General features: G+C 38.4%; 3 protein-coding genes across 3 annotated transcripts; all 3 read left to right on the top strand.

The window, feature by feature from the left end:
• The first annotated feature begins 3,540 nt into the window (after positions 1–3,540).
• On the top strand, positions 3,541–5,199 carry LOC137963860 (uncharacterized). The gene is made up of 2 exons (XM_068811078.1): positions 3,541–3,832; positions 3,946–5,199. Exon 2 carries the CDS (start codon positions 4,001–4,003, stop codon positions 5,060–5,062), a length of 1,062 nt encoding a protein of 353 aa, XP_068667179.1. The 5' UTR covers positions 3,541–3,832; positions 3,946–4,000; the 3' UTR covers positions 5,063–5,199.
• Positions 5,200–14,896: 9,697 nt separating this feature from the next.
• Positions 14,897–19,677, top strand: LOC137963512 (uncharacterized). The gene is made up of 2 exons (XM_068810625.1): positions 14,897–15,525; positions 18,123–19,677. The coding sequence occupies exons 1-2, from the start codon at positions 15,287–15,289 to the stop codon at positions 19,519–19,521; spliced, it is 1,638 nt and encodes a 545-aa protein (XP_068666726.1). The 5' UTR covers positions 14,897–15,286; the 3' UTR covers positions 19,522–19,677.
• A 954-nt stretch (positions 19,678–20,631) lies between these two features.
• Positions 20,632–22,682, top strand: LOC137963693 (PLASMODESMATA CALLOSE-BINDING PROTEIN 3-like). The gene is made up of 3 exons (XM_068810861.1): positions 20,632–21,106; positions 21,276–21,309; positions 22,201–22,682. Exons 1-3 carry the CDS (start codon positions 20,773–20,775, stop codon positions 22,457–22,459), a joined length of 627 nt encoding a protein of 208 aa, XP_068666962.1. The 5' UTR covers positions 20,632–20,772; the 3' UTR covers positions 22,460–22,682.
• Positions 22,683–23,013: the final 331 nt, after the last annotated feature.

Genomic DNA, 23,013 nt, shown 5'->3' with positions numbered 1-23,013 from the left:
AAATGTTTAGCAAGTTGCTCCTTCACTGCCTCAATTCTTTTTTTTATCACTCTGGGACAAGATGATATCATCAACATAGACAAGTAATACTACAATTCAAGAAGATTGCTTCATAACAAATAGAGAGTGATCATAGTGGCTTCGAGAAAAGAAAAAGACATTACTACCTGACTGAACTTTTAAAACCACGCCCTAAGACTGTTTAAGTCCATAAATTGCCTTCCTTGACTGACATATCTTGCCTATCTCCCTCTGAGTAACAAACCCAAGAAGTTGCTACATATAGATCTCTTCGTCTAAATCTCCATATAAGAAGACATTTTTAATGTCTAATTGAAACAAGGGTCATCCATCATTAACTACAACAAGCACAAGAATATGGACAAAAGTCAATATGCAACTGGTGAGAATGTCTAAAAAATGTGGACACCGTAAGTTTGATTGTTCCCCTTAACGACCAGCCAAACCTTATATATCATTGAATAGAGCCATCCACTTTATACTTTATAGTGTACACCCAATGACATCCCACAACTGTAGCACCCGAAGGTAGACCACACAAAATCCATGTGCCTGTCATGCAATGTCTCTATCTTAACATTCATAGCATGTTTTGACTGAAGAGACAAAAAAACATCCTACATGGAAGAAGGAATGGTATAGGAAGACAAAGACGTAGAAAATAGTTTGTACGAAGTGGACAATAAATCAAAGGACACATAATGGTGTATTTAGAATAGTTGAGAGGAGAATGAAAAATGAGTTTCTTCCTTTTTTATGAGGAAGCTCCATCTTGTAATGGATGCACTAGATCGTAAGTGCCTTGAGATCAGGTCTGTCTCATTGTCTATGCTACTTTTTCCCTTAATTTTTATAAATTTACAAAGATTGACTTCTTTATATACTAAAATTTTTCTAAAGATTGGGTGGGTTTGGGTTTGATTTTTGAAAACCTGAACCGGACCTTGAAACCTGACAAAAAAAACTGAACCTTAATCCTCCGAGCAATTTATCATTTATTTAATAAAAATTTTAAATTAATCTACATAAAAATTATTATATAAATAAAAAATAAAAAATAATTAAGAAGGTTTATTGTATATACTTATAATGTTTTAAAAAGATATAAATTAATTAGGTCAAATTATTGGGTTTAGGAAAGATGTGGTAAAATTTGTCTCCATGTATAAAGTTTTTTCATCAATCCTATCACTGTGGGTGAGGAAGAAAACCCAAAATCGAGTATTTTTGCTTTGGGTGGGGCACAAAATGGAATAATCTAAAAAATTCAAATTCATCTAATATTTTTAATTTTTATCTCTATTTTTTTAACTTTAAAAATTCTTCATAAGTATTTAAAGTATTTTTTAATTTTATTTTTTATTTATAAGCATAAAATTTCAATTTATATTTATCTCTTATTAATCTTGTTTTGAACTATTTAAAATTTTAAAGAAAAAAAATGCTTTTTGTGAGGAGCCATGAAGGCAAACGGTTCAATTGATGAGGTCGAGGAGGATACTTGAGGTCAGTTTGGAACTCTATAGAAAAGAAAAAAATAACATAAAATAGAAATTTGATAATTATTATTCCAAAAATAGGTAGTAAAAATAAGAATTTAATCAATTTCATATTCTCACTAAATAATAATAGTCAAATTTAATCATTATCTGATTTTCATTAAATAATAATAGTCAGATTCTTTTTTCTTCTAAGGTTCCAAATAGAGGTGGCATCGAATCGAGCCAGTTCGCGAACAGCTCGAGCTTGACTAGGTCTTGGTTCGGCTCGAAAAATCCCGAACTCGAACCAAGTTTGAGATGAAGTTCAAGTTTGTTTAGCTCGAGCAAACCGCTGTTCAGTTAGGTGGCTCGCGAGCTAGCTCGTTACTTAAGGAGCAATTTCGGGCAGAGCCCTAATATTTTTGAGTTTCTATCTTCCTTTCCTCTCTTCAACTTTGTTTTGTCTTTGGGCTTCGATTTTGGGGAGTAGTGAATCTGGGATTCGATTGGCGTCTTCATTCTTCGGCATTTTCCCTCTTGGGCGTCTTCGTTCTTTGGTGTCTTTGTATTCCTCGGTGGAAGGGATGTAGCAGAAGCTAGGTTATGCGATAGATGATGAACTAATGGGAGACAGAGAGATTTGTGAAGCGGTGGGTTGGTGATGGTAAAGGATTTGTCGAGATTTTGGAAACACATCAGTCCGTTTGAGACACCAGCACAGTGGAGATACCATCCTCTATCCAGGTCTTCATAGCTGACGATGGCCAGTGTGCGTAACGAGGGAGCTTTGCAGGTTTAAAATTTGTGGAGGAAATTTCTGTTTGTTGGGTGTGCTAGCATCGATTACGACGGCGTCGAGGTGGTGATGAAGGCCAGCGCAAGGTTGGAGGTTGAAGACGACATCCAGGGTTTGAATTGAGTTGATTCGGGCTCGCTCGATCGACTCAGAAATCCTAAGAAGAAAAAAAACAAAAATTTTACCCACGACCTCAACTTAAAATTTAAGAAAATGACCTCTAATCCATGTTACCTTGGCTGATATATTTGGATACATTTAATACATATTTGAATAACTAAAAAATCAATATATTTGTTTTTATGCCATTTCTCGTTTACTTCATATGAATTAAATAATTTTACATGCAAATATGAATTTATAAATGTATATTTATGAAAAACATTATTTAGGTTTTTATGCATACTTAATTTTTTATACATATTTTTGGTTGACCTAAATATAAGGAATTAATAATTGACATCAATTTTATTCAATTATCTTGATGTCAATTTTTTTTTTTTACATTTGAATAATTGAGTAATAGCCACAATATTCTTAATTATGAAAATATCTAGTGACATTAAACTTAGTCACAAAAAGTTAATGACATAAAAATTTGTGATTAATTATGGAGATATAATTATTTAACCCAACAGTGTAAATGTTTAAGTGATTAATCACGATGAGATAGAAATACTAAAAAAAAAAATTAGTTGCCCATAGGCCGAGAAAAATTTTGATCCCATCATAAAGTGATATAAATTATTTATGTGTTATAATCTAAGCCCACATGAAAGATTATAAAGACATATTGATTTATTTGTTTTAATTTTTTTACATAGATAAATATTCAATATTTGGCTTCATTGCATGTTTTAGTAAGTTTTTTTTTATTTTGCAATTGTTTAAACTTTATTTGTTCTAAATTTTGATTCCTCAATAATACTGATTGGAAAGAGAAAATTCTCTTGTCATTGAAGTGTATATACAATTTTATGTAGGGTTAATGTATAGAGGTTATGCCTAATTTTAGGTAAAAGTTATACCTAATTTTAGGTAAAAGTCATGCCTAATTTTAGTTAGAGGTCATACGCAATTTTATGTAAAATATATGTATAATTTTATATATAATTTATTTAATATATATTTTATGCAAAATTTTAAATATAGGTTTAAAATCGAACTCAAGCTCGAACTGAACGATTAAAATTATTGGGCATATGCTCGAGGTTACGCTCTACCTCAGCATTTCTATTTTATGTTTTTTAATAGTTTCGATCCTCTGAAATTGATAGAAACATTCGGCAGTCTCCAGTGTCCCCCGACCTTGAGAGTGAATCCCACTGAGAAAGCGGGTCAACAGTGGTCCGCCTCTTGCCCGATCTCTCTCGTCCAAACGGTCATCGCCCATTGGGGTTTCGCGGTGCCATCTGTCAGATTCTCGTTTCCACTCCACTTGAGCCCTCGCTACGGGACTCTGTTTTCTCCACTTCTGCAGCACTGCAGCGCCGGACATCAGGGACTAGAATTGATATCCAGATTAGTTTCCGAGGTCAGATCTCGGCTCCTTTTTTCTTGTTATCCAATGTCTCTGACGGTTTTCTTGAACTGAAAGTTGGAGAAAGTATCGAATTGATAAAATATGGCCTCGGTGATGACGCCCAGACGGAAGAAATGGACGGAGGAGGAAGAGCGAACCCTAATTGACAAATACGGCGAGATGCTCGCTGAGGGGGTGTTGGCTAAGATGAAGACGCGTGAGAAGAAATTCAAGCCAATTGCGGCGCAAGTGAACTCTTTCCACCACGCCCGGGACCCCGTTTCCTTCCCCTGGCAATGGACTTGGAAGGATGCTTCAACCAAGGTGCAGAACATGCGCCACCAGTATCTATTAGTCAAACAGAAAATTAAGAAACCTCCGGCTGGTGAAGCCGCTGGCACTGAGGAAGAGTTCGACTGGATGGAAGGGGTCACGCACTGGCCCAATTTTCTTAGATACAAAGATGTTTTTGGTGATGTTGCTTTGAGCTGTATCGAGTCAAATTCAGCTACTTGTAGTCGAGAAAATGCTCGAAACTACGACCGGAGCCTAGTGGCGTGTGGAGATGGGTTTGACGGTGAGGAGCATGGAGATTTGGGATTAGGGTTGGGGCTTGAATGTGAAGGGGAAGAAGGGGAGGAGGAGAATTTTGAGTATGAGGAAGTTGGACACACACCATCTGACTCGAGAAAGAAGAGGAAAAAATTAAAGGGGATGGAGAGACGAATATTTGGTTTTGTTGCAAGTCAATTGGCCCGGTTGGAGAGTCGGGCAGAAGCAGAGGAAGAGAAGGAGCGGATCAGAGAGGAGAGGGAGCAGATGCTAGAGCAGTCTAGATGGGAGCGGTTTTGCGAGTGGGAAGCAAAGGAGAAAGAAAGTGTAGAAAGTGGGAGAGGAAGGAGAGAAGAGGAGCTTGCCAAGTTTAGAGAATGGGAGGAAAGAATGGAAAGGAGGAGACTGGAATGGAGGAAAAGAATGGATGAAATGATGAATCAACATCGGGCAACAATGGATCAGCTCCAATCACGGATACTTCATGACCAGCAGAGTGTAATGAATCAATTGCTTGGGATTGTTGCCCAGTGGACAGGCACCTCTGCTGGAATCTCTGATCACACTGGGACTGGAAACCCCTATCTTTCACAAATGATGCAGAATTTGCATCATGTAAATGGGATTGGGCATAGCGAGAGTAGGGTAGGAGGAGATAATCATGAGGATCAGTTTATTGTTGACGGGTGATATATGCTTTGATTTGCTTGCAATGGTTTAATAAGTCTTGGTGAGTCTATTTTGACTAAAAACCAGACTATCAACTAATTCTGTAACATGTACACAGATCTTCATACTTTGAAATTTGACATATACTAGTATAAAAGTGTAACTTATCACCATTTGTAGTCTAATTCTTAATCTAACATTGTATCAATGAGTTAATATGTTGCTTCATTATTGAGGGAAGAAAAACAGTCTAGTCCACTAGTTGGTTTTTCCTGTCAGATTGTAACTTGGAGTTTGAGATTCAATGGCCTCTGTTTTGCTTGGTATTTTCATTTGTGCTCTCCTGGTTAGGTAGACTATGTCAATCTCTATCTTTTTATATGTATATATATGTGTATGTGTGTGTGTGTGTGTGTGTGTGGGGGGGGGGGGGGGGGGGGGGGGGCGCAAAAACTATAGTTATCAAGTTCATTGAATTTTTTGTAAACTTGAACAACACACTTGTACTAAACAATGGATGAAATCCCTATAGAGCAGAATAAATATTTCCCTGATAAAAGAAATGCTTTTGGTGGCAATGTCAGAAGTGGCTTGACTTGATTTTCTTAAAATGGAAAGCTGCCTCAGGGGATGTTAACCGTTCTGTAGGGACCTGCATAGATTGCTCAGTGACAGGGCAGATCATTGGAATAGAATCATCTTTTAGATGGACAAAGGGAAGCTGCATCAAGATTCAAATTTTATTACTGGGCAAGGCTGACCTTTGCACAAGTGTTAGTCTTGTATACAGGGCAGCTGTTAAAGCAACGATGTAACTTTTGTCATGCCTCAAAGTGACCAACTACAGTAGCCAAACAGAAGTTGCAGCTGGCTTAATGGTCTTGTGAAATGTGGGCTCTAAGTTGAATGGGCTGCTAAAGCGTATGAAGATGGCTAACATGTTCGAGGTAACCTGATAAAGGTAAAGTTTCCAGTTGAAAGCAGGGAAAATAGAAAAAAACAGCTAATAAGAAGACAACATCATTAATGCTGGCCTAGTAGCTCCTTTTGATGGGCATCAGGATGAATGGTTTAGCGGCAGAGAGTCTCCGTGGCGAAGAACTAGAGCAGAAGCAGGTCAAGGACTAAACCAATGGAAAATTGGTGTTCATTCCGAGTGGTTGAGCAATAGTTGTTCACTTAATTGTAAAGGATGTTACTGCAAGGGGCTTGGAAAATATCCTGGAGAAGAGATGTTAACCAATACATTGTGAAAATTGAAGAAAAGCTGGTGACTGAAATATTCTAAGAAAGCTGATCCCGAGTTGTAGCAGAGAAGAAACCGTGTTTTTGAGTAGCAACAGCTGCTCATCCCACATCCTCCCAATGGCGTGCACCTACTGATTTAGAAGCACAGAGAATATTTGATGATGAGAGAGTCAGCAAAGGCAGCAAGACCATATATTCTGGGATCTGCATGATCTAAACCTGTTGTGGAAAATGCTGATTGTAGCCTCGTTGTTATTTGAGATTCGGGATGTGAAAGAATTCCTTATTCATTCTGGCAGATGCTTCTTACAGCACACATCTCTTTGTCCACTTAATATGGTACATCTAAAAAAGAACACTAGTTTACATACCTGATGTAGAATGGCAGAAGGTATGAGACTGATGTCTATTTGACTGCTGTCTTTACTACAGGGAACTGCGGAAAGAAGGCAGGAGAGTTTAACAGGGGAAAGGTTGGCGGTCTGCCTATTTTCAAAAGAAATGGGAGAGCTTCTGTTTTTTCTCGGTCTACTATCAGGCCATGCAGTTCGCAGGGAAAACTCAGATGGCTAAGTAACTCTAGTAGACCAATATAGATGATTAAATTTTGCAGTCTCCAAATCCATGCAACCTGTTATCTAAAATATAGTGCAAATTTAAATATATCTAAACTGGGATCGGATTCATAGAAATGTTTTCTTGTTTTTGCTGGGAAGCTACCTTTTTCAAGTCTTGCATCTTCTAGTAATATCTCATTTTTTGCTGTGCAAAATTGTTTTCATGGCTTGTTAAACCAACAAGGAATTATGGCTTCGCCACATCCAGCAGTCTACCAGTTCTGCTTCCATGACTACTCGTTGGTTTGATCTTCACCCAGTTTCCTGACAAGCAACAGAAACATGCCCATTTGAGGGCAAATGGCATATTGGTTATTGTAATATTTTTTGTCTATAAATATAAGAGAGTAGGGGAGCTCAACCTCATACTTTGAGGGAGTCTCTTCTTCTCACTCTATCTCAAAGGTTCGTTCTCTCTTCTCTCTCTTCTCTCTCTTCTCTCTTTCTTTTCTCTCTTCTACTTCTCTTCTCCTTCTCTCCTGAATTTTACATGGTACGAGAGTTGGTTTTCTAGGGCCTTGCCTACTGCCTAAATTTAGTTTTATGCAGCATGAGGATAAACATGATATCAGCAAAGAGAGACATCTCTAAATCCTGTTCAATCTTGTTTATTTTTAGATTTCTATTTTCCAAACCTTGTTTCTTTTTCTCTTGAATGATTAATTCTTAGGATTGGTCGATTAGCATCTTTAATCATTCTACTTCTTGAAACACTTAGCCAACATACGTTCTCATGCATGTAATTTGCTGGTAAGAGTGAAAGTTATCCTTAAAACCAGTGTCTGAATGCATAAACTTCTCTCCTCGTGCATGCCTAGCTCAGGCTTGTTTTACTTTTTCATTGATTTTGATAAGGGATTATCTTCACTTAAGAGTCTGTTTGGAACCTCATGGAAAAGAATATAAAATAAAATGAGAATTTGACCATTATTATTCTCAAAAATTCTCAAAAATAGTTAGAGAAAAGGAGAATTTGATCATTATTTTATTTTCACTAACTATTTTTGGAAATAATAATAGTCAAATTTTTATTTTTTTGTAGGGGTTCCAAACAGACCCTTGAGTTCAGGAAATTATCCCTTATTAGATTCTTCCAAATTGATTGTATTCTGCTCATCCAAAACATGGTGTCAAGCTCGGGCAACAAACAACAACCCATCATTTTGGTTTCAACAGGACTCTCTTTGAGTTTTCTTTTTGGTTTTTAAGGTATAAGTTTGAGAGAATTGTATTAACATAATAACTCATAAATCTGGAACCCTACCAGCCATCTTCACCCAACTTGCAGTTCAAAAATTAACAATCCTTGTTTCCTTCTCTCAGCTAAAGTTGGGAACTCCTATTGGCTTCAAATAATATTAGCTTAACAAGCCTCACTAATAAGAGCAAAAAATAATCGCAAAAGAAGAAATAATCAAACATGAAAAACACAACATGTATATAGGTTTGCCTTAAAGGTAAGATTAGGTTTTGTCTTCTGTTGCTGTGATAACTCACTATAATGATAAAGTAGTAATACAAGAGAAATAACTTTTCTCTCCCGCAACTCAAGATCCTCGATGATCACCCTAATAGTGGCACCCCCAAATATAAAGAAAAAACTAGGGCAACTGAAATTCAAGTTTGAAATCCCCAAACTACCCTTAATAAAAACAACAGTTAATATGTTGTTGACGACCTTACCTCGAAAGTCAATTCACATACCGACTCTACGTAAGTCATTAATTAGGTTTCACAACTTGACACTTACTGCTCTCGTTTTCCTATACAATTTCTATTACTACTGCAGTCTTCGTTCCATGCATGCATAATCCTTACCAAGCTCAAGGTAAATTAGCACGTCCTTCATTAAGTCGAAAATAATACTTCAATTACAATCTTAATTTTTCATGCACATCATCGGCTTAAATAGCCATTTTACAGAATATACATGGAAGAATTTGACGGATTAACGGGATTACCCCAATCACCGAATTTACAGAATATTTACATGATTTCTCCTTTAAGGGAAGAAATCTCAGAGTGAATCTTAACACTCTCCCTCAAGTTGGTGCATAGATATCACTCATGCCCAACTTGTCAAGACATTTGTTAAAAGCTCGGTAAGACACTGCTTTGGTTAGCACATCGGCAAACTGATCCTCAGATCGAACATGAGGGACTTCAATGATTCTTGCTTCTAACTTTTCTTTAATAAAGTGTCTATCAACTTCAACATGTTTAGTTCTATCATGCTGGACTGGGTTGTGGGCATTATCGCATGCTGCCTTACTGTCACAATATAATTTCATAGGACTTGTCTGCTCAATATGTAGTTCTTGTATCAGATTTTTTATCCATAATAATTCACATATTACCTTGGCCATTCCCATGTATTCGGCTTCAACTGACGATCTAACCACCACCTCTTGCTTCTTACTTCTCCAAGTGACCAAATTTTCACCTACAAATGTAAAGTATCCAGATGTAGACCGTCGATCTTCTATTGACCCAGCCCAATCGGCATCGGTATAACCTTCAATTTTCAAGTCACCTCCCTTTTTAAATAAAATTCCTTTCCCTGGAGATGATTTCAAGTAGCGCAGGATACGATTGATGGCATTTATATGTTCTTCACTTGGAGAGTGCATAAATTGAACCACACTTAGTACATAAGCTAAGTTTGGTCTGGTATGTGCAAGATACATTAACCTCCCAACTAGTCTCTGATAACGCTCCTTGTTAGCAGGAACTTGATTTGAATGTGTTCCCAGTTTCAGATTTTCTTCCATAGGAGTACTGACCGGACTACATGTTGTCATACCAGTTTTCTTCAATAAATCCAAAGCATATTTTCGTTGAGATAGAAAAATTCCTTCCTTGGATCTGGACACTTCAATACCAAGAAAATATTTTAAGTAGCCAAAATCTTTCATTTCAAATTCTCTAGCAAGACGACTTTGCAATGATTTCTTTTCTTCTGGATCATTCCCAGTTACTATCATATCATCAACATATACAATAAGAGATGTGATGGCCTCCTTGTTATATTTTAGGAAGAGAGTATGATCTGAGTTGTTTTGCTTGTATCCGATAGATTTCATAAAATTTGTAAACCTTCCAAACCACGCCCTCGGGGACTGCTTCAAACCATATACGGATTTCCTCAGTTTACATACTTGTTTGCATCCTTTGTTTTGCATAATACATCCAGGAGGTAATTCCATATATACTTCTTCTTGGAGATGTCCATGCAAAAATGCATTTTTTACATCAAACTGTTATAAGGGTCAGTCAAGATTCACAGCCAGAGATAGTAGAATCTGAATAGTGTTGATTTTGGCCACTGGTGCGAATGTCTCCATATAATCGATCCCGTAGGTTTAAGTATATCCTTTGGCGACAAGCCTTGCTTTGAACCTTTCAATGGTGCCATCGGCTTTATATTTAATGGTAAATACCCACTTGCATCCAACTGGTGTCTTTCCTACAGGTAGGTCAACCACTTCCCATGTTGAATTCTTTTGGAGGGACCTCATTTCTTCATTCATGGCTTCTTTCCATTTAGGATCTTTCAAGGCTTATTGCACACTATTAGGAATAAATATAGCAGATAATTGATTCACAAATACTTTAATGGCCTTTGACAATCTACGATAAGACACAAAATTATGCATGGGATACTGAGATTTAGAGGTGAGAAGAGGTTCATAATTGACTCTAGGTTTTCCTCTTGTGGTTCGATGAGGTAGCACTCTTAGTTGAGTTTCGGAACTTACCTGAGGCTCAGACATGGACTCGGACTCAGAAGGCAATTGATCCATTGGTACATTATGAAGGGGGAAAGATGGCGGCTGAGACTCTGGTTGCATTACTTCCATCTAGTTTTGTCTTTCTCCATCCTGTGAATCATGCTCATTTGTATCATTTTGATATCCACAGCTGTAATCTAAATATTGACCACTTGTAGTATCCAAGATATCCAAATGATGATTAAGGGTCTTCAATTCAATCATTTTCTCCCCCTGTATTGAAGACTCGGGAGTAGAATAATACATGTTTTCTTCGTGAAATACCACATCAAGAGTGACATACAATTTGCGAGATGGAGGATGATAACAACGTTAACCTTTCTGATGTTGAGCATAACCAACAAAAACACACTTGAGAGCTCGGGGCTCCAATTTATGTCTCAATGACTTATGGAGGTGAACAAAGGCTACACACCCAAAAACTTTAGGTGGCAGATTCGGCACAGTAGGTGAATTGATGGTTTTATGAAGAACACTCAAGGGAGTCTTAAATTGTAACATACTCGAGGGTATTCGATTGATAAGGTAAGCTACAGTTGTGATGGCGTCACCCCAGTAACTAGCTGACATATGAGCCTCAAACAAGGAAGCACGAACAACCTCAAGAAGGTGGCGGTTCTTTCGTTCTGCAACCCATTTTGCTGAGGGGTGTACGGACAAGTAGTGTTATGAGTAATACCATGATCATCTAGATATACTTTAAAACTTTGATTCACAAATTCTCCACTATTGTCACTTCGAAGAGTTCGTATTGTAGAATGATACTGAGTGACTATCATTATGTAAAATTGTTTGAACAACGAACTAACTTCACTTTTTGACTTCATTAAACAAATCCAAGTCATACAGGTGTGATCATCAATAAAAGAAACAAACCACCATTTATCACTAAGAGAGGCTATATTTGTTGGACCCCACACATCAGAGTGAATAATCATAAAGGGTGCTGGACTCCTATTCATGCTTATTTGGAATGGAACACGATGGCTTTTCGCCAATTCACATACATCACACTTAAAATCTGAAATAGATAATTTTGCAAAAAGTGTAGGAAACAATTTCTTTAAATAACCAAAGGATGAATGACCCAACCATTTATGCCATAACCAAATATTAGAATTTGCATATTTATTCTTCATTGAGAACGCTTGGGCTAACTGATGAAAACTTTCTGGCTACAGATCAAGGTAATAGAGTTTCCCCCTTCTAGTACCATACCCAATTGTCTTCTAATTTTGAATGTCCTTAAAAACACAAAGGTTAGGCCAAAAAACCACAACACAATGCAGAGTACGAGTTATTTGAGCAACTGATAATAGATTATGATTGAGGGTTGGAACAACTAATACAGAATCAAGACTCAAATTTTCAGTGAGAGTGATAGAACCTTCTCCAATAACGTGAGATGGAGTACCATTTGCTGTAGATACGATATGTTGTGCAGATGGTTTCATACTTTTAATATGATGATTGTCAAAGGTCATATGATCAGTAGCACCAGAATCAATTATCCATTCACTATTTCTACTAGGAGCGGAAGTATTAAGAACCTTACCAGATGTAGCGATTAAGACTGATGCATCCTCAGTTGTGTGAGAGGTGGAAGGTTCTGCTACTACAACAGAAGCATGATTATTTAATTTGGAGTTCCGTTTGCGAGGTGCTTTGGTAGGATCCCACCATTCTGGATACCAGATAAGTTCATAACATCGTGACTTTGTATGCCTAGTCTCACCACAGTGAGTACAAATGAGCTCTGGTTTGGTTGTGCCAACCTCATAGCTACGATTCTGAAATCCTGATGTTCGATTTTGATCACTGTTAGGACCAGTCGATCTGTTTTAGGCTTAGCTCGACGTGCTACCATTGCAAATATCTCAACATGATCAACTTCATTATTTAAAGTGGTTCTACGAACAGCGTCACGACGTACATAAGCATAGGCTTCTTCAAGATCCAATATCGGGTCTTTTCTGAGAATTTCGCCACGAACTTGTTCAAATTCTACATCCAATCCATTTAAGAAAATATGAACACACAATCTTTCAACGGATTTTCTATAAGCGATAACATCATCAGGATCTTTCATTGTAATCCTGTCACGATGATCAAGTTCTTGAAAAAAATCCACAAGATCACCATAATACGTTAATAAAGGGCGACCAGTCTGTTTGGTGGAGAAAGCTCTCCGATTCAATGAAAATAATTGTGATTCATCTGACCCATCATAGAAAGTTTTTTTCCAGAGCATTCCATATTTTGCGTGCGGTACGCAGCCGAATATAGTTCTTCATAATATTTGGTGACATAGAGGTTAACAACCACCCCTTGACTTTTTGATTTTCAGCATACCATTTCGCATAGGAGGCATCCGTTTCTTGTAGAAATGGTGTTTTTCCTATAATATATTCGAGCTTTTCTCGTCCTACAATTTGCATCTCCATGATCTGGGACCATACATCATAGTTGACTTCGGTAAGAGTGACGTTGTTTGTAAAACCAGACTTTTCGGATTGCACATGAATAATCGGTGTTGATTCCTTCGACATGATGAAATAGAAGATCGGTAGATTGGTGATGATCACCCAAAAATACTGGTCCAATCCGTTTTCTGTTCACTGGGTTGACCCATTTTGGGTCTCCGATTGTGGTCCGATCCTCTTTCTGAATAATTTTTTTCGGTCTGGTCCGGTCCAAAAAACTAGTCCGGGTCTCTTTTTTCGATTCGGTTCAAGAAGATCTCGTGACCCGCCAGAAAAATAAAAAATCGGGACCTAAGTTAACGGAAGCGAATGTTTTTTTTTTTTGCGTACCTTTGTCTTCTTCGTCGACGGTGCGACTTCTTCGTTGTCGGCGACGTTCGAACTAGCGGTATGCTAGAAGGCCGAGCGATGGCTCGAATTCAGTCTGCGGTGTCGTCCCGACGGTCCACCGGAGTGGGGATGATGACGGAGATAAATTGAGCTCTTCGTCTTCTGCGTCGGTGACGCTGGTGCCGATCGCTGGAAGGTGGTTCGGCGGCGGTCCGTCAACGGATTTCAGGAGTTCAGGTGGCGGCAGTTTTGTGTTATAGCGACGACTGAAGAGAACCTCAAACAACGTCTTCTTCGTTCACGGAGCAGCTCTGTTTTTTTTTTTTTTTGCGACAGAGTTGCAACTTTGTTCTTCGGCTACAGGAGAGACGACGGGACAGAGCTTTCGCTCTGTTCTTCAGTGACAAGAAGGAGAAGGAGAAGAATTCTCCTGCTCTGATACCAAGTCAAAAATAATACTTCAATTACGATCTTAATTTCTCATTCACATCATCGGCTTAAATAGCCGTTTTACAGAATATACATGGAAGAATTTGAGTGATTAACGGGATTACCCCAATCACCGGATTTACAGAATATTTACATGATTTCTCCTTAAGGGAAGAAATCTCAGAGTGAATCTTAACATATTATCAGCTCTCCCTTTTGGAGTTTTCCTGTGATTTACTCCTTGTTACTCTTCCTTTGCTTCTTGTTATGAGCTGGTTTTTCCAATCCCTTTGCTCTTTGTTATGAGCACAATTAGTGAGAAGATTTTTTATTCCACATATACTTCCAATCACCTTACAATGCAACCACCTTCCATCATTGAAGATGATTCTAGCTACAAAAAGCGGTTGAAAGAATGTCAATAGTATGGAAAAGCCAATAGCAAACAATGTTGTACACTTGGAAATTGCTAAAATTATATGGGACACATGTCGTGATCTTTATTCAAGTTCTAATATCCTTCATAGGCTTTAAATGTTTTTACGTCATGTATAATATCAAGCAAGGAGACAATCTAAATGAATATTTTTACATGATTCAGAGCCTTCCTTCAAGAATAGAAAATGGTTGAACCTTCTTCCACTAACATTACCTATTGAGAAAAAGCAAGGAACAAGAGCTTGTTGGAGTTATTTGTCTAATAAATTTGCAACCATACCTAGACACGACAAAATTTGCTAAGTCTCAAATACTTAGCCCTTCTACAACCAGAGACACTAACCGGGCTTATGTGTGACTCTGCATTAATAATCGGAAATCCGAACCGAAATCCGAACCGAAAGGCAAAACCGCTCCGATGCGCTAGAGCGACTAGCGAGACGGAGATGGACGGCTAGTGTATGAGAAACATACAGATTTGTCATCGGGCAATCCTTCCTTCTTCCAGTCAGACATCTCTTTCGAGAAATCATTCTCACATTTTTATCCGAATCCGAAGTCATCATGGTCAGAGCAGTTTTAAATACCTTTGCTCCTCTAGGTCTCCTCCTCTTCCTCTTCTTCTCGCTTTCTCTCTTTCCCTCAATGTAACTTGGTAAGAAATTATGCTTCGCGCATTTCATGAGCATCTTCCTTCTCTCTCTGTATTAAAATCCACTTCCGTAACTGAACTCACTGAAGCAACGGATACTTTACACACTGACTGAAGTATTCGAGTGATCACACTCGGGAAAAAGGAAAAAGAAAACCGCTTTTTCGGTTTGTTTTCAAGTTTTTTCTTTTGATTTCTGCCATGTTAGGAAAATACGCCATTCTGGGATTTGAGATCTTGAACTAGTTGCCGAGAAAATGAGGGTTTGTGGGGAGACATGGTGTTTCTGCTCCGGTGGTAGCCGCTCCGAGAAGATTAAGGGCAGCATTTTCTGCAGCAGAGGTACTGCAATGGCCAGAGTTCGTGGTGGCACTGGTTTTCTGATCCATAGGAACTTGTTGCTTACCACTCATGCCAATCTTCCCTCCGTCTCCGCTGCTGAGACTACTGATATCTGCTTGCAGGATTTCAGTGCCGCAAGTCTCGTTCCACACAGGTCAGTGAAGGGATTGCTCCTAACTTCTGTTTCATGCATTATTTATTTTTATTTTCCAAAATGTAACTTAAAATTTTCTTAAATTTGCCTATTTTTTTTCCTTTTCTTTGGTTCTTTAATATTTTTTTCCTGATAGTTTACTTTGGATACGGTGTGAGGTGTGAGGAACCAGTTGGTTGAGTTGCATCAGTGGTATTATTCGTTCTGTAGTTTCGAAGTGGTTATCTTGTTTTGAGTGGAAATATCAAATCTGATAGCGGTTGTTGTTTGTGGTGCTCATGTTTTTTATTTTCAGTAGTCAACAGCTAGCCCTGGTTGACCGATGGAGATCCAATTATTAGGTATATTAATAGTTTTTTTTTTTTTTTGAAAACTTAATAGGCATTTGATGCATCCAATCCCCTGAAATAACTATAGTTGTGGTATGTCAATCTTTTTCTAACTTGTAGAATCTAGAAAATCTTTGGCAAGGTCAGATGAACTTGGCCTATTATCTTTTTTATTGGAAGGAGATATGCTTTTTAAGTTACTGGGTTACAGATGGGTTCTTCGGGTAAGCATTTATCTACTTTGCTCCCATATTTTCAACTTCTTGCACCTTCAGAGTAAGTCTGGAAAACTTGTTAAAGTATGAAGATGTCGGATTAAGATACAGTGATGCAGTTCAATAGGATGCTATGCCACTAGTTGCCATTGTCATTCTACCAATTTATTAGGCTAAACCAAATTATAAGGTTCTTGCTCACGAAATGGAATTTCAAATATAAGCATGTTATCCACTTATAAATCTATTATTTTCCCCCTATTTTTGGTTGTTTGTTGCTGTTCATAAAAGACTGCCAAAGACTAGAGGAGGGGCGACCTCCACCACTCTTATTAGATGTATATGGCTATGTAGGTGTTTGGTGATTCATGACTTTTGTCCTTCTTGGAAGATTGTGAAGGATGTGATGGATGAGCATGCTGTTTATTAGGAGACACAACTTGCATAAATTGTTGGATCATGGACTCCAACATTGTTCTTTTCTCTTTTGTTTCATGGTTTTCTGTTGGTGAAAAGTGAAGATATAGTCAAGGCTCAACTTCTTCAAATGTTTTTCTTTTCGGTAGCTTGTTAAAATGGTTTCCTGTAAGGAGTCATACGATGTAGCATTTGAAAACGGAATAATGAAAAAATGAAGAGGAAGTTAAAAGTGGATCAAGTGTTTGGTCGACAGCCACCAGGTTGTGACTTAACGGAGTTTGTCCATTCCATCCTATTCTTTAGTACTTGTCATTGATGCTGGAAATTTTGTCTCATTTGTTCCTGCCTACGATCTGAATGCATCACAAATACACGCTCGCACATGTTCTTCAATGCTGAAGTCATACATGAAGAACAGGGGACTTGATAACATCATAGTTTAGCTGTCTTGTGTTTGTAATAAGTTGTTTAGTAGTTGGCTGAGTTACAGAACCGATCGGATCTACTGCTTAGTTGACTTACAGAACTACATGGTACTTACTCTTTAGCTTGGCCCAGAAAGCCTGCTGTGAATGATTCCTATTATGATCAGGATTTACCACTGTCAGAGCAAAGCTAAAATTTGAAGGAGAGCGTGGTTCAGATAGTAAGCATGGTAACACCCTCAATAGTTAACCAGACTTCCAAGGTTGTCTAGACAGGTTTTCTAAGCTCAAGATTTTGAAGAGCAACTAGGTTACTTAGTTAACTCTATTAACAAACTGGGTCAAATAGTTGTCTCAACCCCCGAACACTAAAACATTTCATAATAAAGCAAAAAGGTGTTGGGTTTCTTCTTTTATTTTGTCCATGAAGTCGTTGTCAGTGTCCTAATGTACAATCCAGTTGAATTGATGATGACATGACATTTCTTTTTCTCAATAGATAATTCTATTGGTTTTTAGGATAAAATGTCATTTATGTCCATGTCAATGAAGTTGAAAAATGCAAGCACAAACAGCTTTATGGACGAATTTGTGTTCAGTCAGTTTGAATCATCTTTCTTAATCATGGTATAACTGATTCAGTTGACTTTTTTTTGTTCTTAAGTGTAATTGTTCCTTTGTTGAACTCTCTATACATACCATGCAATGAAGACTGCAGAAAAGTGTCTTAGGCTACTAAACCAATGAGGTCGTGAATGGAAACCCATTAAGTCACCATTTGTCCAGGAAGATTCTGTGAATGATGTTCTACCCTCAGAATACTTAAGAATGGGAAATCAACTCTGGAAATTAACCATTTTTTCAAGCTTAAGAAGAGAGGACTGACCTTTTCTTTCATTTTCAGTCTTGCAAAACAAATCACCATGTTCTGACTAAGAATAAACTATTGATGCTGGTTGTATATATGACTATAAATATAGAATTTTTATGGAACTGATGTGGCAGATGTTATTAACTGAATGTCATGCTCCCGAGCATCTGAAGGAAACTGGGTCTGCATGACCATTTCAACTAATCATTCTAAAAGTGTTTCATACTGGGTACTTGAATGAGGAAACCATGAAGATGACTGCTTATCGATGTAAGTTTCTGTCAGAAATAGGTTTCTGGAGATTTTAAGGATTAATTTTTCTTCTTTCTGTTTGCAGGTTTTTCATTACCAGCTCTGTCCTTGATCTCACAATAGTTGGTTTTGATGCCTTGGACAGCGAGTCGACCTCTCAGCCTCATCAGCCCCATTACTTGAAAACCTGCTCTAATCCAAGTCTGGATCTAGGGAGTGTGGTCTACATTTTAGGTCACACTGCCAAACAAGAACTAACAGTTGGTGAGGGCAAAGTGGTTATAGCAACTGATAATCTCATCAAACTGTCAACAGATGGAGTTACATGGAGTGCAGGGTCCGCTGGATTTGATGCCCAAGGTAATCTTGCCTTCATAGTTTGTGATCCCATGAAGCTTGCTTCATCGCCAGCTGTGAAATTATCTTCAGCTTCATCATCATCATCATCATCATCATCATCATGGAAAAAAGATATTCAGATGCAATTTGGCATCCCCATCCCCATCATCTGTGACTGGTTGAGTCAGCATTGGGAAGGCAGCTTGGATGAGCTTAGCAAACCCAAATTGCCATTAATGCGACTGATGTCCAGTGGGCAGAAAAGTGACTATTCCTCTGCTTCCTTCACTCAACGAAGGGTATTTAAGCCAGCAGAAGGTGAAAATGAAGATAACACTTCATCGGAAAGAATGTCAAGACCTAAAACTCTTCCAGCACATATCTGTGAAGAGGAAAACCACCCTATTACTGAGGTGCGTTCTTCACATGAACAGGGAATTCCAACTCCAGAGATCTTTGAGTCCCCAAGACTGACTGCATGTCCATTTAGGAAGAAGGAAAACAACCAGGCAGCTCAGCTTTTGGACATTAACTTTCCTACTAGGGTTCCCAAGCCTATTATCCTTCCTCTGTCAATTAGACAGTTACTCCCAAGTTTTGATGAAAATATTGTTAAGAAACCTGCATCCAGCAATCCTTCTAGGGACAACCTTATAGAAAGAACTAGCCCTTTGAATCTTGTCAAGGATCCTGTTATAATCCCAACTGACTCTTCCAGTGTGGACCACAGTGAAGTCCAATCTAGTTCCCCTTTAGATGTCTCACAGGTGAATGGATTCCATCATGATTATAGTAGCGAAGGGGAAACAATGTGTTCTGCAGAAACAATGGAGAGTAGAAATTGTCCTAGTCCAAAAGAGGCAAAGTTTTATCAGGTGGGGAGGAGCCAGAGTTGTGTAAATTATAATAGATGGGGACCTTCTCACAGAAGTTCTACTGCCCGTGGTAGTGAATTGGAAAAACAAAGAAGCCTAATCCAAGAAAGAAAAGTGTATTCACAGTCAGGAGCCTCCCAGAGAACTAGGAGCCTCGATTACTTCAGCCCGACTGTCTCTTCTTTCATGAAAAAGCGAAACAACTCAGAACAGAACCTGGCAAGACCTCAGGCAAACGTGGCTCAATTGTCTCCTAGATGGAACTTTTAATGAAATTGTTTGTACTTGGAAGAGCCTTGGCATTGGCATTTGCACAGAAGAGGTGCCTCAGTGTTTACTCTTCTGGATATAGGTTTCCTTATCCAAACACAGGCTGGTGTGGTATGTTTGTCCACTTTGTTCTAAACAATCTCATCAGTAAAAGTTTCTCCTCTCGATGCTCAAAATTATATATTTCTTAAAATACATATCTAAATTGAATAAAAATTTAACTAGTGATAGAATAAGACATTTTCTGTTTAATAGCCATATTATAAGAGAAAAATGTAATGTAGAAAATATAAAAAATAACCAAAATACCCGTCGAGAGGGGAAAGAGGAACCAACCCCGAGTTTGACTTTAGTCAAAAAACATTCATCAAATAAAAAAAATCTTGGGAGGTTTGAATTATTTCTAGATTCAACATCTTCCCATTTTAAAAAAAAAAAAAAAAAACGAATTCTTCATGGATAAGCAACAACATCTCAAAAAACACACCAGATCAATGAAGCTTCGATTATGTAAATCATAAGAGTTTGTTCACTTGTATTTTCCAAACAATCATATCAACTTTTTTATGCACAAGAGTAGCATAGTCGAGCTTGATCAATTGAACTAGATTTTGCAAATTGAGTATAAAAATATCATGAAAGAGTTACCACCAAAGCAAGAGATATAACTTTTAAGCTTTTTATCCAGATTAAACGAGAATCATCATCCCTTGCTCAACTTGCTGAGATCGAAGCTTTGCAACGAATGAATGACATTGGAGAGAAAAAAAAAATAACAAGGAAGCAAAACTTATCTCGGCACAACCTAATCCTTGCTTCTTCAAAAGTATTCCACACAAAACTTGATAATCTTAATCGCAATCTTAATGTTGGAATTCTAAATCCACTATTCTGATATCATTTTGGATTTATGATCATGGACTAAGGTGAATTTATTTACATTTGTGCCACTTCAGGATGAATCCAGGACTTAATCGAAGGGATACACAGGTGACTTTGACGTAATTGAGAAGAACGAGAAATCGGCCTCCATTCGCCTCTCCCTTCTCGAGAGTTCTTCCTCCTACCCGTTACGAGACGGCATACTGTAACGTGTTTAGTTTCACGTTACACGTGCTCGTCTGGCGTATCCGAATTCCAGCCTCTTGACCGCCGAGAAAAAGAAAGAGAACGCTAGCTTTCCTTTTTGCTCTTTTCCGCTTTCCTATCAGTAGTCACTTCTTGTTGCTCTCGTGAACTCTTTTCCTCGCCATGGCTGCCAGTTCTTCTTCTGGAGTTACTACCCTGTTTCGACCCTTGGCGGTTCTGTTGGCAGTGGTGGTGGGGCAGTTGGCGGGGAGAGCCCGAGCCTACTGGTGTGTTGCCCGCAGCAACGTGAGTGAACAGGTGTTGCAGACGGCTCTGGACTATGCCTGTGGCGCCGGTGCCGACTGCGCACCCATTCAGTCCACCGGCTTGTGCTATCTTCCCAACACTCTGCCTGCCCACGCCTCGTATGCTTTCAACAGTTTCTACCAGAGGAAGGCCACGGCGCCGGGTTCTTGTGACTTTTCTGGCACCGCCGTGGTGGCAATGACTGACCCAAGTACGTACGGGAGTGGATCAAAAAGCTAAACCGTTTCTTTCTTTTTCTTTTCAGGGTTGTTGAGAGGGGATTCGTTTCTGGTTATCTGTTTCCTCTCTTAATTTATTTCTTGTGTTTCTGGATTGTTGCCTTTGCATTGAAAGTTTTGTTTTTCCCCCTTCTAATGTAGGCTATGGATCTTGCGTTTATCCATCTTCTCCCAGGTATGTGCCTTCTCTTCTTCTGAATTTAAGCCATGAACGCCTTCTAAATCGAATTTCTAACGGTTTCTTTCTTATGCATTCTTGCAGCTGTTTTCATTTTGCCTGTTTTTTTCTTTGTTTACGATCAATCCAATAAAGCAAAGCTTTTTACCAGGCCCCATTTCGGCTAAAGCTTGCAGATTGAAGTTCCAAATGGTTTCGTTTTCTTTTCTTGTTTCTTGATTTTTTCTTCTTCCATTATCAACTTCTAAACTCTGATGCATGCTGTTTCCTTCCTGTAAGCCACGTTTCCTCTTTGGGATGTAACCCAAAAAAGCCATTCTTTCTGCCTTAGTGCCATTCTTTTCTTTTGAGGGAATGGGAATCGTTTCTAATCTTCTTCTTTTTTTTTCCAGTATCCTCTCTGTGATAATACATTCCTTACTTCCTCCTTTCCCAAAATCATGAACTGGAATTTCGAGAGATTTAACGTTTATGAAAATATAAAGACATTGTCATTCAGCTGATCTGTTACTGTCATTTTCTCTTGCGTCTGTTTCTCAACTGAGATTTTCGTAGAGAAATTTATAGTTTATTGATGTGCTTGTTTTTCCTTAAGGAAATTTGATTGCTAATATAATAATAAATAAACATATACCTGTGAGAAGAGATACTCAGCTTTTACAGGAATAGCAACCCAACTGCTACCTTAAGCATCCTTGAGCTGGAAGGTTCGAAGATTGGACCTTTATTTGATCATTTTTTTAAAAGACCTCGTTTCCTTTTTTCTTTTCCTTGAACTCTTTATCATAAGGTTGATAATCAGTCCATACTGAATTATTATAACTTCCAGTTTTAACCAAAATGGTGATGAACTCTCTATTGCAATTTCTTGTCGCGTTCTCTTTGCAGCACTGCAGGAGGGACGGTGACCAGCCCTGGAGCAAACACACCTGGTACTGCTCCTATTGGAGGTGGTGGCCCCGTTATAGGAGGTGGTTCAGGTGGAGCTGGAGGTGGGACTGTTACTGGTGGCGGCGGTGGCACCAATGTCAGTGGTGGGTTCTCTCCACTCGGCCCGACGAATACGCTGCCATCGAGAGCTTCTTCAAATTCCTTTTCCTGCTTCCCCCTCACCTTCGGCTTCCTTTTCCTAACACTTGTTCTATGAATACCGAATGTAACAAGAGTAAAATGAATTTTTTTTATCAGGTATCATACGGTTTTGTCAGGAGGAGATCTCTTGTTAGCTAGAAACTTGCTCTCTTTTCCTTGGGAGAAGAAAGGGTGGAAGGGTTAAAAACTTTTTTCTTCTGTACCATCGTTTGCGATCTGATAATATTGCTTATTAGCACCGCCGAGTGTTTGAATTGATTGGGTCATGTAAAACCTGAAAAGTATTGTGCAGGAGATTTCGTACAGTTAAAATAAGACAAGAGATTAAATATGAAGTGAAATAATTGAAAAACGACGGAAAGAATCTGGAGGACCGTGAATGTTGCCTGAGAGTGGGAAGATGATCGTCTCCTCGACGTTGAACTACAGAAATTTAGAAATGGCAAGCTCTCTCTGCAGTCTTTTTGTCGTTGTTTCGTTTTTGTGAATGAGGGAGATTTTGTTTGTAAACAGTGAACTACATTAATCTTCCAATGGTAAAAATTCTTCTGATTTAACAGTGAAGCTCTAGCCTCTGCTGGTGTTCTTGGATTGCAGAAACTCATTCTT

This window comes from Aristolochia californica, unplaced genomic scaffold (assembly GCF_029961685.1).
Source record: "Aristolochia californica isolate CCGP_79_NKW_82.1479 unplaced genomic scaffold, dmAriCali1.0.hap1 SCAF_4, whole genome shotgun sequence".
Lineage (NCBI taxonomy): Eukaryota > Viridiplantae > Streptophyta > Magnoliopsida > Piperales > Aristolochiaceae > Aristolochia > Aristolochia californica.
This window is presented reverse-complemented; position numbering and strand designations above follow the sequence as displayed.